At 37.8% G+C, this 18,371-nt stretch overlaps 1 protein-coding gene across 1 annotated transcript in view; it reads right to left on the bottom strand.

Annotated features, from left to right (window-relative positions):
* ipo11 (importin 11) overlaps nt 1-18,371 on the bottom strand; it is a 325,504-nt gene that overhangs the window by 175,441 nt on the left and 131,692 nt on the right. Inside the window, exons 23-24 of the mRNA XM_052010436.1 lie at nt 17,561-17,640; nt 4,004-4,084 (exon numbers count right to left, since the gene is read on the bottom strand). Of these exons, the coding sequence (XP_051866396.1) occupies nt 4,004-4,084; nt 17,561-17,640 (161 nt within the window). The remainder of the gene's footprint in view (nt 1-4,003; nt 4,085-17,560; nt 17,641-18,371) is intronic.

Raw genomic sequence — 18,371 nt, 5'->3', positions numbered from 1 at the left:
TTTCAATTAAGGACTGCAAGAATGAAACTGCTCTTATCCACAGATAAATTATTGCTTCAACAAAAATGCTAAAAAAGCAAATTACTTTTGTGGAGAAAATGATTAACAATATAACATGACAACACCGTCAGTTTTATTAGGTCAATCTGGAGAAAATAGTTTTTTATTTTTAAACTTATTTCACTGAAACTTCTAGCAGTAGAAATAAAACTTGTTTTGTAGTCAATAAATAGAGTAAACTGAGGTTCTTGAAGGGGGAACAAATAAGCTGGAACCTTAGCTGACAGGAAATGAGTGAGTGAGTGTTGGCCATGGTTGGCTGGAATAGCTTTGCAGAATTTGATTGTGATAACCATTTGCCCATGGTTGAAACAGATGAAAATTAAAATCTGCTTTAGCATTGTAAGCTAATGCTTTGAATACTAACATGTATTAATTCTGTCTGGAAAAATAAAGCTTTCAGTTCTTCTAATAAAACTATTAGATCTTTCAAATCAAATCACTTAATCCCTTAAAATCTTATACCAGCACACCTTCCATTCTGTGCATCCACAAATGTTTTACTCAAGCAGTGTGGAGATGCTGATTTGCATTACCCAATTTATTGTGGCAAAAGGAGATGGTTCATTGCTAGCAGTCGAGCATTAAATCAAAAAATTCCAACAATTTTTATGCAGAATTTTAAAAAATCTGTTATAACCTACAAGTGCTTGTCACCTTGCAGACACTAGTGTCTGGATGCTATGTGTAACTTGTGAGTGAGGAATTGAGTGAGGAATTCAACTCAGCTAAGAGCCTCTCCAGACTGGTTCAGAAAACTTCTACAGATTATGATTTAACCAGAAGGGAATTGATCACAAATTTGTATTCAACAAGGCAGTAGCCTTAAAGTCAATGTCACCCGCTGACAGCCAACACGGAACACACTACATTCACTTGTATTAATATTAAAGCTTTCAGTCTGCATGATACATAACACATTTTACATTTTATACAGGACACTGTTTCAAACAAAATTGTCCAGAAAGCAATCAAAATACATTAAACAAGGTGATTAGAAGTTACTATGGTAACCGTGTGCGGTAGCAGACGTGGCTACAGAGCAACTCAAAACACCGACTCTTTTGACAATTTATAACAGAATTAAACAGACAAACACGTTGAACAATGCCAACCGAACAGATTGGATGGGAAACTCATTTAGCAAGACTGAGACATTGTGCTTAAGAGGGAACTCTGTTTGGAAAAATAAAGTGCTCCCTCAACAGCTACATCAATTTCCTGCTTTATTTGGAGCAATTGATTGGCGAGGCTTAGTCAGACTCAAATGGCTAACAAAACTAATTTTTTTAAATCTAGGGAAAGCATCTGTTCTGAAAAGTATCAAAGTAAAAAAATGGAAAAAATAATCAAATACATTCATAATTAATAGCTTGATGATGTTAACTGCAGGCCTTAAAGGTGAAAAAATTTGCTATCTTAGAAAACAATGAGCTGAGCAGGAAATGTTGCCATGAGTTATAAGCCTGATAAAAATGCAGGGAGGAAATCATGTAGGTTGGTGATTTTATAGATGACGAGGAATAAGTTAGGTCATCTGTAGCAACCATGATGGCAGTAATTCTGATAATAATAGAGACTTGAATTGCTAGAAAATCTGAGGCTTAAATAGAACAAAGGATTGGTTGTCTGACATTCCTTTCACCTAACTAGTATGTAGTGTGACAGGAGTCCTAAATATCCCACAGTTACACAAATAGAAACAAGGTTTATAGAATGAAGAAAAAAAAGATTGTTGACAATGAAAGGGCAATTTGGCATAAATTAAAGGCTAACAAAAGAGATGACGGAGCTCCATTTCAAATAAGACATACTGAGGCTAAGAGCATAATATACACAATAGAAAATGTACAGAGCAACAGTGATACAATTAAAAATCCAAAAGCTGCAAAAGCTGGAAATCGGGAATAAAAACAGAAAATGCTGGAAATGCTCAGTAGTTCAGGCAGCATCTGTGGAAAGAGAAACAGGTTTGATGTTGCAGGTCGAAGATCTTTCGTCAGAACCGTGGAAATGAAAAAAAGTAGTTGAACAAGGTAAATGAGTCAGATGGAAATCCATTGAAAGGACAGATAGCTGGCCAGAAATCACATTAAAAATATCTCCCTCAACAAATGAGGAAGGAAAAAAAGGAAGCATTTACAGAAATAAAGGCATTCAACATAAAAGCTGAAGTATCAATAAAAAGTTTGAAAAATCTATAATAAAATCCATTACATTTTGCAATATTTATCAGAAAGAAATATAATCCATTCATAAATTAATTTCTGGGGTGGGGGAAGAGACAGTTAACTATTTTTTAAAATTACATCAATCCCCACCTACCACAAAGCTGTTAATTAAATCTGACATGCTTAGTATTAAAGCAAATAACATTTCCCTCCTTGTAAATCAAAATTACTACACAAGCTGGAAATATGAAATTAAAGCAGAAAATCCTTGAAATACACTGCAGGTCAGGCAGCATCTGTGGAAAGAGAAACAGTTAATGTTTCAGGTTGAAGACCCTACATCAGAACATTCTCTTTCCATTTATCCTGCTTGACCTGTTGTGTGCTTCCAGCATTTTCTATTTTTATTTTGCATTTCCTTCCTTGTCGGTTCTGGAACAGCTTGCTGCAGAAAACTACACAAAATATACTGTGACTACCTTTCTAATTGTACAAGAACATGTCTTCTTCTCCCATTAATGAGGTAATTGCAGGAGATTTAGGAAATTATAAGACAATCAAGTAAAGTTAACATGGGTTTATGAAAGGAAGCTAATGTATGACAACTTTGCTAGAGTTCATTAAGGATTTAACAAACAGGGTGGATGAAGGAAGCTCAATACATGTGGTGCATTTGGAGTGCCAGAAGACATTAAATAAGGTGCTACGTAAAAAGTTACTGCACAACATCAGAGCACAGAGGGCTGGGGTATTATATTGGCATGGGCAGGGAAATGGTGAGTTAACAGAGAATGGCAATAAATGGTTCATTTCAGATTGGCAATCAGTAACTAATGGGGTGGCACAGGCATCCAGGCAGGGGACTCTATTTACAATCTGTATCAATGATTTGGATGAAGGGACCAGGTGTACTGTTGTCAAATTTGCTGATGATGGAAAGATAGGTGGATTAGCAAGTTGTAAGGAGGACACAAAGATCCTGCAGAGGTATATAAATAGGTTAAGCAGTAGGCCGGAAGCAGACAGATGGAGTATTATGTAGGAAAGAGTGAGGTTATCCAGTATGGCAATTATTATTTAAACAGACAAGATTACAAACTGTTGTAGTACAAAGCAATCTGTGGTTCTTACTACACGAAACACAGAAAAATTCGTGAGCAGGTATAGGTATTGATTACAAATGGTAATGGAATGCAGGCCTTTGTTGCAGGGGGTATGTAGTACAAAAGCAGGGAAGTTTTGATGCAACTACAGGACGCTGGTGAGGCTGCACCTGGAATATTTTGTAGTTTTGGAGTCCATACTAAAGGAAAGATAAACTGCACTATAGGTAACGCAGAGAAGGTTTAAAAAGTTTAAACTAAGGATGGATGCCATCCTTGATCAATATGTCAAGTTGGGGATAGCAGTGAGAGGAGGATCCTGCTCTGCAAAGCAACAAGATTTGAGTATGGAGAAAGTGGGGAAACTGTGGAACTTAATGAGGAACAAAGATATCTCAAATATTGAGAAACCACAGAATCTAAATAGTGAATGGAAAGAAGCAACAGAACCATTGAAAATTAACACTAAAAGTAGCAAAGCATACAAAGGCCAAAAGGCCTTGGACTGAGAGAGATGGGACTGACCATATATTAAAATCATCTCTTATATCACGTATATTACCAGAATTTACATTTTGCAATGGAGCATCTATATCCACAATCTTCCTAATAAGACAAGCAAGAACTAAACTTCCTCAACACTACCAGTTTACAAATTAAAATCACTACCTTAAGTACTTGAACTTGTCCTTCAGTGGTGATATCCTGCATCAATTCACAGAAGGACTGGCACAGAGCAGCTGCAAAATTCTGAAAGAAATAACTTTCATGTTTGTATCAAGTTATTTTGAATAAACCGAAATAAACATTGATATGCAATTGAAAATACTGTAGCTAACATCATGGTCAGTCTATTACACTGAAATAGTACAAAATATAAATTTCTTAAGGAACATTTTCAAAACAAATTCTATATCAACACAAACAAAATTCTCTCTTCATAAAATGATAATCTGAACATCTTATTTCTGAATTGTTAATAAGAACATTTTCCTAATGTGTATTCTTAAGCTTCATGCAAGCAAAAGGCTACTGTGAATATTTTTTAAACAGCTCACGAGTTTTAGCTCTACATTAACTGTTGAAGTAAAGGTGTCCTTCCTTTTAACAAATGGTAATAGTATTAGCTTCTTGTTTTGATGCTTAAAATGAGAAGTCAAAGGATAACATATTTCGTTCAAACTATTCTATTTTTATGCTCTGAAAGTAGTCAGTGCCTTTTTTTTTAAAAAAAATCAGTGTTTTTTCCCCATTAGACCAGTCAACTCTCCTCACTATTAAATGTCAAAACTAACTGGGATACCTCAACATAGAACCTGTGAAAGCAAGAGAGAGAAAAAAAACGACTATCACAATTGCATCAACAGGCTCAAAGCCATTGCAACAACGCTATTCTGAAGACTGTAGATTGTAAAAATAATTGTGAGAGTGGCAGTCATTGATTATTACATGAGAAAGAAAACCACATTTTGACAAAGGAAAATACTGCAAAAGCTAATCAACCTGACATCTTTCTCTCCCTGCAGGTGTATTACCATCTGATTATTTCCAGCATTTTCTATTTACATTTTGGAGTACATTTCTTCTTAACCTTTACTGAAAGAATATATTATTCCACATTTGTACACATGCTTTTGTTGGGAAAATTTACTAATAAAAGCTGAGATTCAATTGTCAGATGAGTAACACAACAAAACTCTGATAATCTGGCAGTGGGTGACTCGCAGATTTTCCGGAAAATCATACGTTATAATACCCCAACACATTTTTAAGTCACTTTTTTCATGTTATGCAATATTATAATAAATAGAACAGTACACCACAGTATGGGCCCTTTGGCCCATGATGTTGTGCCGACCTATATAAACAGCCCATAACGTTCTACTTTTCTTACATCCATGTACCTATCTAAGAGTCTTTTAAATGTCCCTATTGTATCAGCCTCTACCACCACCCCCAGCAGTACGTTCCAGGCACCCATCACTTCATGTAAAAAACCTATCTCTAACATCTCCCACAAACTTTCCTCCTCTGACCCTACACTGATGTCGTCTGGTATTGACCATTGTCACCCTGGTGAAAAAGTGCTGGCTGTCCACTCTGTCTACGCCCCTCATGATCTTATATACCTCGAACAAGTTGCCTCTCATCCTGCATCGCTCCAAAGAGAAAAGCCCTAGCTCGCCCAACCTTTCCTCATGGTCAGTAATCCAGCCAGCATCCTGGTAAATCTCCTCTGCATCCTCTCCAAAGCTTCCATATCCTTCCTATAATGAAGTGACCAGAACTGAACACAATACTCTTAAGTATGGTCTAACCAGAGTTTTATAGAGCTGCAACATTACCTCGTGGCTCTTAAACTCAATCCCCCGACTAATGAAGGCTAGCACACCATACGCCTTCTTAACCACCCTATCAACTTGCGCAACAACTTTGAGGAATCTATGGACTTGGACCCCAAGGTCCCTCTGTACCTCCACACTGCTAAGAATCCTGCCATTAACCTTGTACTCCGCCTTCAAGTTTGTTACTCCAAAGTGTATCACTTCACACTTTTCCAGATTGAACTCCATCTGCCACTTTTCTGCCCAATTCTGCATCATATCCATAATCCCATTGTAACCTACAACAACCTCTACACTATCCACAACACCGCCAACCTTCGTGTCATCTGCAAACTTACTAACCCATCCCTCCACTTCCCCATCAAAGTCATTTATAAAAAAAAATTACAAAGAGAAGGGATCCCAGAACAGATCCCTGCAGAACACCACTAGTCACCTTCAGGCAGAATACTTTCCATCTACTACAATTCTCTGCCTTCTGTGGGCAAGCCAACTCTGAATCCATGCCGCCAAGTCTCTATGGATCCCATGCCTCATGGCTTTCTGGATGAGCCAGTATATTCCAGTGAACTCTGGGAGTGCAGGAAACAGTACCCTAAGTTAGTTTAAAGAAAGCCAGGGAGCCAGGGCCCCAGCAAGACAGCAGGGAGTGTGGGAGCTAGAACAAAACAAAAATTGTCTAGGGAGCCAGATGCCAAACGCTTGGGATTTCCAAATTGTCGTATAGCAGATTATCAGAGTTCTACTGTAAGTAGTACTGGATTTATTCAAATCTGGGAATTACGTGAAATCTTGTCAAATGTACTATTAGTCTAGGTGATAAACTGGATTAGACAAGAAAACATAGAATGCTGCACTGTTCTTTTCACATCCTATTATTAAATCCTATGTACATGGGTCAGGATACCTGTGGTTTATATTTTGCTTGTGAACACATCTTTCAACAGAGTCTACATTTAGTGTAGATTCATTGCTGGGATGTGTCAGTGCTCCACAACTGACACATCCCTTCACATTGCGTTTGCTGCAAGTAATATAATATGGAAAACAGTCTCATCTCCATTAGCATTTGCTAACTTACAATGTCTTTAGGAATGGCTAGCAGGAACTATGTCTTCAAGATCCTGTTGAAAACTAGTTCTTCACTAAAGATACTCTCCCTATTCAAGGAGTTCCCTGACGGAATGAAGGCAACTAAACACTATGAGAATAAAACATCATTTTAGTTTAACATTGATAAGGCTTTGTAGCAAGACTCCTTCTCTATTTCTCTCAAGTACATTGCTGGATATGATCAATCCAACATAATAAAGAAGGAGGATCAATGGCAGCTCAACAACAGATGATTTCAAACAAAAAACATCACTTTTCGGGATGTGCTTACTGTAGACAGCAATGCAATAAACCTCGACTCATTTCATAAATTCCAAATCAAAATGAGAAAACTGCCTGATTCATGTACCAAGTTAACAGGCAAATTATTATCAAGAAAACTGTTGTCACTGGCTATCAACATCCCACCCAAAACCTACATCAACGATGAAGTTCTAAACTAGGCAGAATAATTTTGCTACCTCAGCTGTACTCTAAATGACATGAGAAATAGTAGCCATTTGGCCCCCTGTACCTCATAATCCATTAGTAAAACTGTGGCTGATCTTTTATCTCAGCACTTTGTCCTGTACTAATCTCATATCCATTGCTTCCCTTAATATCCAAAAAATCTATCAATCTCTGTCTCAAATATACTCAGCAAATAAACTTCCACATCACTCTTGAGTACAGAATTCCAAAGGTTTCATCCCCTCTGAAGAAAATTTCTTCTCATTCCCCTATGGCCAACGCCTTAGTTTATTGCAAGTATAATATGGGTAGGAAGACTAGATGTGCAAACGATATTTCAGGTGTGGTCTCACTATGGGCTTATATTACTTCAGTAAGATATATTTACTCTTGTACTCAAATTCATTTGTCCAGCTAATTACTCTATGTACCTGCATGTTAACCTTCGGTAACTTGCATACAAGGAAACCCAAGTGCCTCGGAAGATGAATGAATTTCAATATACTACCAATCAAAAACATTTGATATTTTTCTTTCTTCCATCAAAGTGGATAACTTAACATTTTTTTCACATTATATTCCTTCTCCACATCCTTGCCCATTCAATTAATCCATCCATATCAACAGAATCCTGTGCATCCTACTCACAAGTCGGACTACCAGCCACTTTTGTATTGTCAGCAAACTTGGATATACTGTAAAGGTCCCTTCAATCAAATCATTGAATATAAACCAGCAGTGATTCTTGCAGCACATTACATGTATTTACTTAGCAGCTCATGTAGCCTTGACAGTCAGCTTAAGGTAAAAATCAAGCGAAGCCTACATCACTTTCAGTAAACGTACATTGTATGTTTGTAAAAACAAGCTGCAACACTAAAACCAAATCTGACTGTTCATCAGGCTTCTGTTCTGGATATCTTTCTTTGTATCTGTTAAAGCTGGTTAGCATATTTCAGGCACAAGTGGAGATTGAAAGGTTTTCACCTTTGTTTTCTCAGAAAAATCTTCTCAGGATTATGGGACCACAATCAAAATCCTTAAGGGAATAGGCCTGAAGTCAATGCAGACCACTATGGATCCTTGCAGGCTTTGGTGACTGGGAGACATAGAGCTCAAGGTTATCTGCAGAATGCTATACTCTATAGCTCACAAGACAGAGAAAGGTCAGATAAAGTCTATTGAGTGAATGGTGCTCATAACTCCCAAGTATGAACAAGTGAAGAGAAAATTGGTGCAGTTATTGTGGAACACTTCTAGAGAGATCAGGCTGAGGCATGCAGGCAAACTAGGAAGTGGGTGTCTTCAATTGCCATCTGACAATGGACCTCTAAGTTCTTCTCCCACACTACTACTACTACAGCACCACTGTCTAAATGATCTTGCCACTTCTCTTCAAGGTGAAACAGAAAATGTTGGAAATTCTCTGCAGGTCAGGCACCATCCGTAATCAGAGATTCTGCCTGACCTCATGAGTATTTGCAACATTTCACGCTTTTAGTTTAGATTTCTAGCACCTACAATATTTTGCTTTTAGGCACATTTGTAAGTTGTGTTACGGACTCAGTGAAAGTCCCTTTAAGATAGAGAGTGTGTGTGTATGTGTGTGTGGGGCGTGCTTACGTCAATAGAAGATAAAGGACGTAATGACGTTGTTGAAGAAGTCAGAAGAAGTAGAAGGAGAGAGAAAGAGAAGGGAGAGAGACACCAGCCTGCTTGTTTTCTCTATCGATGGATGAGAAACAATAACTGTGTTTGCCACTGAAATCCATGTATGGAAGTTGGAAGTAATCCGGTGGAGTTCACTTTGTTGCTGACCTGTAGAAGGAAACAGGTATTTGTGTGTGGACGACCACGGTTCGGATGCTTTTCGGGGTGAGGAAGTCACTACCGAGTAAACACTGAAGTGTCGTTTGGGTTCCATCGTGGAACATTTGGATTTCGTATGTACTCTCTCTATGTTTTTCTACATCTACATCTTATCTTCAGACAACGGTGGTTGTTGAAGAAGCCCTTGCTCATGTTTCACCTTATGGCTTGCAGAACTGAACTTTAAGAACCATTCCGGAACTGGGAGTTTTGGACTTTGTCACACACACACACACACGAAGAGTTTAGTTTTGGGGTTAACGTTCGAGGTTTAACATTCTTGAATTCTAACATACTAACATTTTTTTTTACTTTTATTTTACGTATTATCATAAGTAGTGATTAATAAAATAGTTTTTAACACTGAATCATGCTCAGTGTGTTTCTTTTGTTGCTGGTTTGTGACAAAATTGGGGGCTCGTCCGGGATAGTTCCCAAGGTTAACGAGATTCGTCCGGGATAGTTCCCAAGGTTAACGAGTGTCGTCTGGGATCATTCCCCAGATTGACGAGATTTGTTCGGGATTCAATCCAAAGATTTTTGAGGGAGGACTGATAAATTCTTTTTAAATTGGCTTGTGTGTGTGGAAACCAGCAGCAATGGATATTAAGGCATTTTTGGAGTCACCAACCCAAAAGGGATTGAAGGTGGCGAAAAAGGATGATCTGATAAAGATTGCTACAAGGCTAAACCTTACAGAAGTAAAGCAGTCTATGAGAAAGGCAGATATTCAGAGACTGATAGCTGGCCATTATGTGGAAAAGAAGGTGTTTGAGAAGGAAGTGTTAAAACAGTTTCCTGGCAGTGAAATAGCAATTTCTGAGGCACAGGTGCAGCTGGCAAAGATAGAGGCTGAACGAGAGCAAACCCAGTTAAAGATAGAGGCTGAACGAGAGCAAAATAAATTAGAAGCTGAACGAGAGCAAAAGAAATTAGAGGCCGAACAAAAGATAACTCAGATGAAGTTAGAGGCTGAACGGGAACGAGAGATAACTCGGATGAAGTTAGAGGCTGAACGGGAACGGGAACTAATTCGGTTAAAGTTTGAGGCAGAGGAGAAGGAAAAACAGAGGCAGCATGAGTGGAAATGAAGCGTAGGAGTTTGGAATCTGATTCTGAAGATGGTTTTTCAGCCAGCAGGGAGGTTCGATTAGTCCCTCCTTTTGAGGAAGATCAGGTTGATCAGTATTTCCAACATTTTGAAAAGGTTGCTGTGAGTTCAAACTGGCCAAGGAAAGGATGGGCTCTTATGGTACAGAGTGTGATTAAAGGTAAAGCTCAAAAAGCTTATTCTGCTTTGTCTGCTGAGGATGCAGCTGATTATACCAAGGTAAAACAAGCTATATTGAAGGCCTATGAATTGGTACCTGAAGCTTATAGACAAAAATTTAGAGACTTGAGGAAATCTGCAGATCAGACTTATATGGAATTTGCCAATGGAAAGAGAATATGTTTTGAACGATGGTGCCTGGCTAAAAATGTAGATGGGGATTATGATAAATTGACAGAATTGATACTAGTGGAAGACTTTAAAAGATGTGTTCCAGCTGAATTAACAACATATTTAAATGAAAAGGCAGTGGAAACTTTACAAGAAACTGCTAGGTTAGCAGATGATTATGCTTTAACCCATAAATCCAAATGGGGACAACCTAAAACCTTTCAAAAGAGTTACAAAGACAATCCAGGTAAACCAGAGATTAAATTGGGAGGTAATCAAAAAGGAAAAGATAAAAAGAAGCCAGGGCTGGAGAAACCTGTTGAGCGTACTTGTTATTACTGTAGGAAACCTGGCCATGTGATATCTAATTGTGCCCTTTTGAAGAAAAAGAAGGAAGCTGTGCCCAAGGCTTGCTTTCAGGCAATTAAAAATCAAAAAGGTTTAGGAGATGCTGTTAAAGACCAGTCCTTGCAAGAGGGAAAAGCGGAAAAGTTGGAGGAGGTGAGAAAAGAATTCCGTTCGTATGTATCAGAGGGTTTTGTTTCACTGAATGATGAGTCACCCCAGGTGCCAGTGAAAATTCTTAGAGATACTGGGGCTAGTCAATCTCTCTTGCTGGACAGTGTTTTAAATTTTGGTGAAGAAAGTGACACTGGTGAAGTAAATCTAGTACGAGGCGTTACAGGTGAGACCATGTCTGTCCCTTTTCACAGGGTGATTTTAAAGTCAAAGTTCGTAGAAGGACCAGTCGAGATAGGGATAAGACCTAGTTTGCCAGTGGAAGGAGTTTCTTTGTTATTGGGAAATGACCTTGCAGATGGAGAAATTGTTCCTGTGGTACGGTTAACGACCAAACCAAGGATTGATGAGTCTGAGAATGATTCAGATGTTTACCCATCATGTGCGGTGACTCGAGCTAGAGCTAAAGAATTAGCCAAGACAGACAGTCCGATGCAGTCTGATGTGGTTCCTTGTGACAGTCCTAAACAGGAAGAAAATTATGATGCCTTATCTGAGATTTTTCTGTCTTCACTGGAGGATCAACATCCTTATAGTGAGCCTGAATTTAAAGATTTGTCTTTGTCGAGGAAGGATTTTATGGTGGAACAGACAAAAGACCCTGAGTTGACAGAATTGAAAGAAAAAGCACTCTCATGTGAGGAGATTGAAAAAGAGCCAAGTGGATACTACGTCAAAAATGGAGTGTTAATGAGGAAGTGGAGACCTCCTCATGTTCTTGTTACTGAGGAATGGGAAGTTATTCATCAGGTTGTTGTTCCAAAAGTTTATAGGGATGAGATTTTAAACCTGGCCCACAGTATGCCTTTGGGTGGTCATTTTGGTGTGAATAAAACTGTAGGGAAGATCTTGAAACAATTCTATTGGCCTGGTTTGAGAAAAGATGTGGTGATGTTTTGTCGAACCTGCCACACATGTCAGATGGTAGGTAAACCAAATCAAAAACCCCCTGTGGCTCCTTTGAAGCCAATTCCTGCTTTTGGTGAACCCTTTTCGAAGGTGATTGTGGACTGTGTTGGCCCATTACCAAAGTCTAAGACTGGAAATCAGTATTTGTTAACCATCATGTGTGCCACTTCTAGATTTCCAGAGGCAATACCCCTTAGAAATATTAAGGCCAAGACGGTGTCAAAGGCTCTTTTAAAATTTTTTACCTTGTTTGGTTTGCCAAAAGAAATCCATCTGATCAAGGTAGTAATTTTATGTCAAAAATTTTTCAACAAATAGTCTATGAGCTGGGAGCAAAGCAGATTGTATCATCTGCATATCACCCAGAATCTCAAGGAGCTCTGGAGAGATTTCATTCTACTCTCAAAAATATGCTGAAGACTTATTGCTTTGAAAACACAAAGGATTGGGACGAAGGTATCCATTTACTTTTGTTTGCCGTTAGAGAATCAATCCAGGAGTCAATAGGATTTAGTCCGTTTGAGCTTGTATTTAGACATAGGGTGAGAGGACCTTTGGAGTTGTTGAGAGAGCAATGGGTTAATGAGGAAGTTCACTTGAGTCTGTTGGACTATGTCCAAAAATTTAAAACTCGGTTGGAGAGAGTCTGCCAGCTAGCGAGAGAGAATCTGAAAACAAGCCAGATAAGAATGAAGACATATTTTTGATAGACGTGCTCGGCCTAGGACATTTGCAGTGGGGCAAAAGGTCGTTGGTATTTTTCCCTAGCCAAAATAATCCCTTGCAAGCTCGTTTTTTCTGGACCCTATGTTATTGAATCTCGAGTGACTGATCTAACATATATAATCAAAACACCAGATAGACGCAAGAAAACACAACTCTGTCATGTAAACATGCTAAAACCTTATTATGAGAGGGATTCAGTTGTGGCCTTGGTGGATGGTGTAAAGGTTGTTTCTAGAATGCCTGATGTTGATATTGAGGAAGGCCAATTTAGACCAAATATTGTTCCATCGAAACTAAAAAACCAAAATATCCTGGAGAACCTTGAAACGAAGTTGGACCATTTACAAGTTTCACAAAAACAACAGATGAGAGAATTAATTTTAAAATTTAAAAATCTGTTCCCGGATGTTCCAAACAGAACATCGATAATTACCCATGATGTTGATGTTGGGGATGCAAAACCAATCAAACAACACCCATATCGAATGAATGTAGAAAAAAGTAAACTTGTTGATCAGGAAATAAAATACATGTTGGAAAATGATATTATTAGACATTCAACTTCAAATTGGAGTTCGCCCTGTGTTATTGTACCTAAACCTGATGGAACTGTTAGATTTTGCACAGATTACAGGAAAGTGAATGCTGTAACAAAGTCAGATGCTTACCCTATTCCTAGGGTGGATGATTGCATAGAAAGAGTGGGAAAGGCAAAATTTCTTACAAAGATTGACCTATTAAAAGGGTACTGGTGTGTTCCATTAACAGATAGAGGAAGGGAGATTTCAGCCTTTGTAACCCCTTCTGGATTGTATGAATACAATGTTTTGCCATTTGGAATGAAAAATGCTCCGGCAACATTTCAAAGAATGATTAATTCAGGTGATTCATGGGTTTAAAACATACAGATGCCTACATTGACGACTTAATGACTGGGATGATACATGGGAGGATCACATCTCTGCGTTAGAAAGGTTGTTTGAAAGACTTTCCAAGGCTAACCTTACAGTTAACTTGGCTAAAGTGAATTTGGCCATGCCACTGTGACGTATCTTGGTTATGTTGTAGGTCAAGGCAAGCAAGCTCCTGTTCAGGCAAAAGTTCAAGCAATATCTGAGTTCCCTATTCCCACGGTACGAGGACTGTTAGAAGATTTTTGGGAATGGTTGGATATTATCGAAAATTTTGTAAAAATTTTGCTGATATTGCTCTTCCCCTAACTAATCTTCTGAAGAAGGGAGTAAAGTTTGTTTCGACAGATTCTTGTCAAGAAGCATTTAAGAAGCTGAAAGCCATTTTATGCTACCATCCTGTGCTCAAAACACCTGACTTTGAAAGCCATTTTCATTAGCAGTAGATGCCAGTGATGAAGCTGCAGGAGCTGTGTTGTTGCAGAAGGGTGACCTTGATGATATTGACCATCCTGTAGCTTACTTTTCAAAGAAATTTAATGAGCATCAAAAGAATTATTCAACCATAGAGAAAGAATTACTGTCGCTTGTTTTAGCCTTTGCAACATTTCAGTGTATATGTTTGCACCGCTCAGAACCATTGACTGTGTATACAGATCATAACCCATTGGTGTTTCTGAGCCGAGTCAAAAACAAGAACAGAAGGCTGTTAAACTGGAGTTTAATTTTGCAAGAGTTTGATCTCATGATAACTCACATTAAAGGCAAAGATAATGTGATTGCTGATTGTCTTTCTCGATGTTAAATGGGAAACATGTATCTGTACTAATCTGATAGTCTGTAGTTGTGTAGCATGATAATTATTAACATTACTAACTGTATGCGCGGTTAAAATTGTTCTTGGGAAAATTTTTTTTTTAGGTGGGAGGTGTTACGGACTCAGTGAAAGTCCCTTTAAGATAGAGAGTGTGTGTGTATGTGTGTGTGGGGCGTGCTTACGTCAATAGAAGATAAAGGACGTAATGACGTTGTTGAAGAAGTCAGAAGAAGGAGAGAGAGAGAGAAGGGAGAGAGACACCAGCCTGCTTGTTTTCTCTATCGATGGATGAGAAACAATAACTGTGTTTGCCACTGAATCCATGTATGGAAGTTGGAAGTAATCCGGTGGAGTTCACTTTGTTGCTGACCTGTAGAAGGAAACAGGTATTTGTGTGTGGACGACCACGGTTCGGATGCTTTTCGGGGTGAGGAAGTCACTACCGAGTAAACACTGAAGTGTCGTTTGGGTTCCATCGTGGAACATTTGGATTTTGTATGTACTCTCTCTATGTTTTTCTACATCTACATCTTATCTTCAGACAACGGTGGTTGTTGAAGAAGCCCTTGCTCATGTTTCACCTTATGGCTTGCAGAACTGAACTTTAAGAACCATTCAGGAACTGGGAGTTTTGGACTTTGTCACACACACACACACACACACACGAAGAGTTTAGTTTTGGGGTTAACGTTCGAGGTTTAACATTCTTTGAACTTCTAACATACTAACATTTTTTTTTACTTTTATTTTACGTATTATCATTAAGTAGTGATTAATAAAATAGTTTTTAACACTGAATCATGCTCAGTGTGTTTCTTTTGTTGCTGGTTTGTGACAGTTGGTCTTGCTTAAAAACTCTAGTTGTTAGTCCAAATACTTGGACTATGAAGGACACATATCCATAACCATAAAAAAAGGTTAAAAACTTGCTTGATAATAGGATATTTGAAGTAATAATAAATTGCTTTTGCAAGTATATGAGGAAATCTTAAACATGTTAATCCATTTCATATCACATTAAGGATTAGAGGTGGTCAAGATCTTTTCCAGATAAGGAGTGCTGCCTTTGGTGAGGAAAGCAGGTCAGGCAAGATCACTGAAAACTAAGCAAGATCATGCTGGACTGAGTGCTGAATCTTGAAAGTTTACTGTGTTATCCAGTCATGCAGGGCTGATTCTATAGCTGCAAGTCTGTAGAAGAAACTGCAAGCCAGCGTCATTTTCCAATCATTTACACTATCAAATTCCCCTCAGCTGCTACGATCACGTTTCTATCCTGGCATTTTGTCTATCCAAGTGAAGTGCAAAGATAACATCCTGCCAGCAAACTCTAACAAGATTATTTTTTCACAAGGGAATCCAATTCTTAATGTAACAAAGCGTGATAGCACCATCTGACCATGTATACATCTACTTGTCATTATTATAGAGAAATACAGATGTAGCGAACTCAACCTGTATCATGGCAGTCCCGACATGTGCCCTGAAAGTGCTTCCCAAGCCTTTAGTCACCTGGGCCAGATGTAGAGGGCTTATCTTGCTAACCCTCTGCACCAGAGTCCAGTGGAAAGATCCAAATAACAACTAGGCTGAGGGGGGATAATGTAAAGGTCCCAGTTCTTTAAAAAAAACTCATGACAGACTTTGATAGAAGCCAAAGTTAATGTAGAGGTCTGTCTCCTGTCAAAACTGTTATTGAATTTAACAGCTTTTAAATGTATTTGATATTGACAGATTCAAAAACTATTAAATTGAAGTAAATGTTGAAAAAATTAAAATATTAAAAATTAAATTTTAAATGCACAAAACAAACATAAATAAATAAATACATAAATAAATTGAGCTAAGGCAAAATATTTGTTTTGAATAAAACATTTTTTAAGGCCAGAATCACCACCAAAATTAATGGAATTTTGGACTTTTTGCAGAATCGACATGATGTGTGATCCAAGTGGCAATTCCTCAGCATAACGCAGTAGAATCCCAGCAAAACTGGGCTCCATCACTGGACTCCAGTGATACTGAACACTGGCAGCTCTGTACTGCTGTGACAGAAAGCAAAATTCAGCTATGTTTAGGACAAGCATGTATGCAGCAATTGTAAGAGCTGAAAACTGCACATAGACTATTGTATTTTGCCCACTATTTGACAGCAAGTTTACCACGAGGTACGTTAAATATGTGTAAAAAGGGGTGTTCTTTTAGCCACAGCCCAACGGGGAGGATTACTGCACGCTTGAGGGAAAATTTCAATTTCAGCTAAATTCTAGAAAAGACCTTAGTTTCGCCTTACTAATATTTGAGTTTCATTTGCTCATTTTAGTAAATAAAGAGCTGCTTGCCCAATCTGTAAGAGCCTGTGATCATTTTCTTGAGATTTATAATCCACTACTAATGCTTTAATCTCCAAAAATCCAGTAAACAAACACAATTAATGAGGGAAGATCTGATAAATTACAAAATATTTGATTACCCTGTACAGCACTGGTCAACCGTCAGGTGGGTGACAGGATGTTAAAAATTGGGTCACTGTCTCCAGTCCTTTAATGCTGCTCCACAGCCCAAAGAACTCATTATTAATGGGCTGTATCTGTAAACCATTTGGTTAAAGTGAGTCACATGAAACAAGAGAGGGGAGCAGGAGACTATCCAAAATTTGCTGACAAAAATTTAGATATAGCAAAGAAGCTTGAGTAATGGGGAAAAATGATGCAATGTGATATATTTTGGAACTTCTTAAATTCCAAGAACAAGAAATTGTACCTGGCACCATCCATTTGCAAAAATATGACAAAATTTGAGTGTTTGCTCAGCAGAGAGCTTCTCCACTACTAACCAACCCAAACAATGCTCAGAATTTAGAAGATATGGATTAAAGTAAAATGCTAAACTTTAAAATCAATTACAAAAACATCTATTTAAATATTTGTTTTGTTTAGCATGCAAATTTAGTTTTTGCCTGCATGGTATTAGGAAACTGATTCAAAGGAACAAACATGTTTGACAATAAGGAGGAATAGTAACATCAGTAAAAGTATAAAACTTCCAAAATGATTATATGACACTACATAACTATGGTTATCAAAATGGTATCAATAGTGGTAAAAGTAAGATTTTTATAGTTACCTGTAAAAATTCTGAAGAGGTCAAGAAAATGTAAGCATTTATTATCTGGAAACAAGTCCTTACATTTTCAGAACTAAGCTCTGCAATTAAATAAAACACAAAACACAAATTAGAGGCAAAGGGGAGTAAAATTAAATACTTAATTTAGCTAAAAGGAAGACACTGTTAAACGGGCATCCAATAATTCCAGCTGGGGAAAATGAACAATTCAAACTTCTGCCATTGTCTCAACCATATGGGGGCTACTGTATTTACAGAAAAATTATACCTAGTCAGGTTTAGGAAGAAAATGAATGAAACCCAGTTATCTAAAAGTCTGCACAATTGTAAACTCCTTTAATTCTTCAGATTATGCTTACTAATGCCCTCATTATGCTCTGACTATAGTAATAGTTACATTCCTAAATGTAATCACAATAAAATCCAGCCAATGTTGGTGATGCAGAAGAGCTCTAGCACAAGTATAAAAACTGGAGCGAACCACACTCCAAAACACTGTCCCTTATTTTGTGGGAAAATGGCATATACCAGCTTAATTGCCGATAGCTCCCCATATAACAATGAACAACTCTTAGGATTTTTACACAAACACAAGTCCCTAAGCTGCAAACAGTGGTATGCTGCTGTTATTTTACCAGTGCCCTCTAACGGACTCCTTGTGAGTCTAACATAGAAACACAAAATTGAAGTAATGTCCACACCCATACAGTGATGAGGATCATTTAAATTTAATTAGTTACCACAATTTTTTTTAAATTGAGTATTTTATTTGAACTTTGTTTTTTATTTAAATTAGGTTAATAATTTTCAT

This window comes from Pristis pectinata, chromosome 2 (assembly GCF_009764475.1).
Source record: "Pristis pectinata isolate sPriPec2 chromosome 2, sPriPec2.1.pri, whole genome shotgun sequence".
In the NCBI taxonomy this organism is placed as follows: Eukaryota; Metazoa; Chordata; class Chondrichthyes; order Rhinopristiformes; family Pristidae; genus Pristis; species Pristis pectinata.
This window is presented reverse-complemented; position numbering and strand designations above follow the sequence as displayed.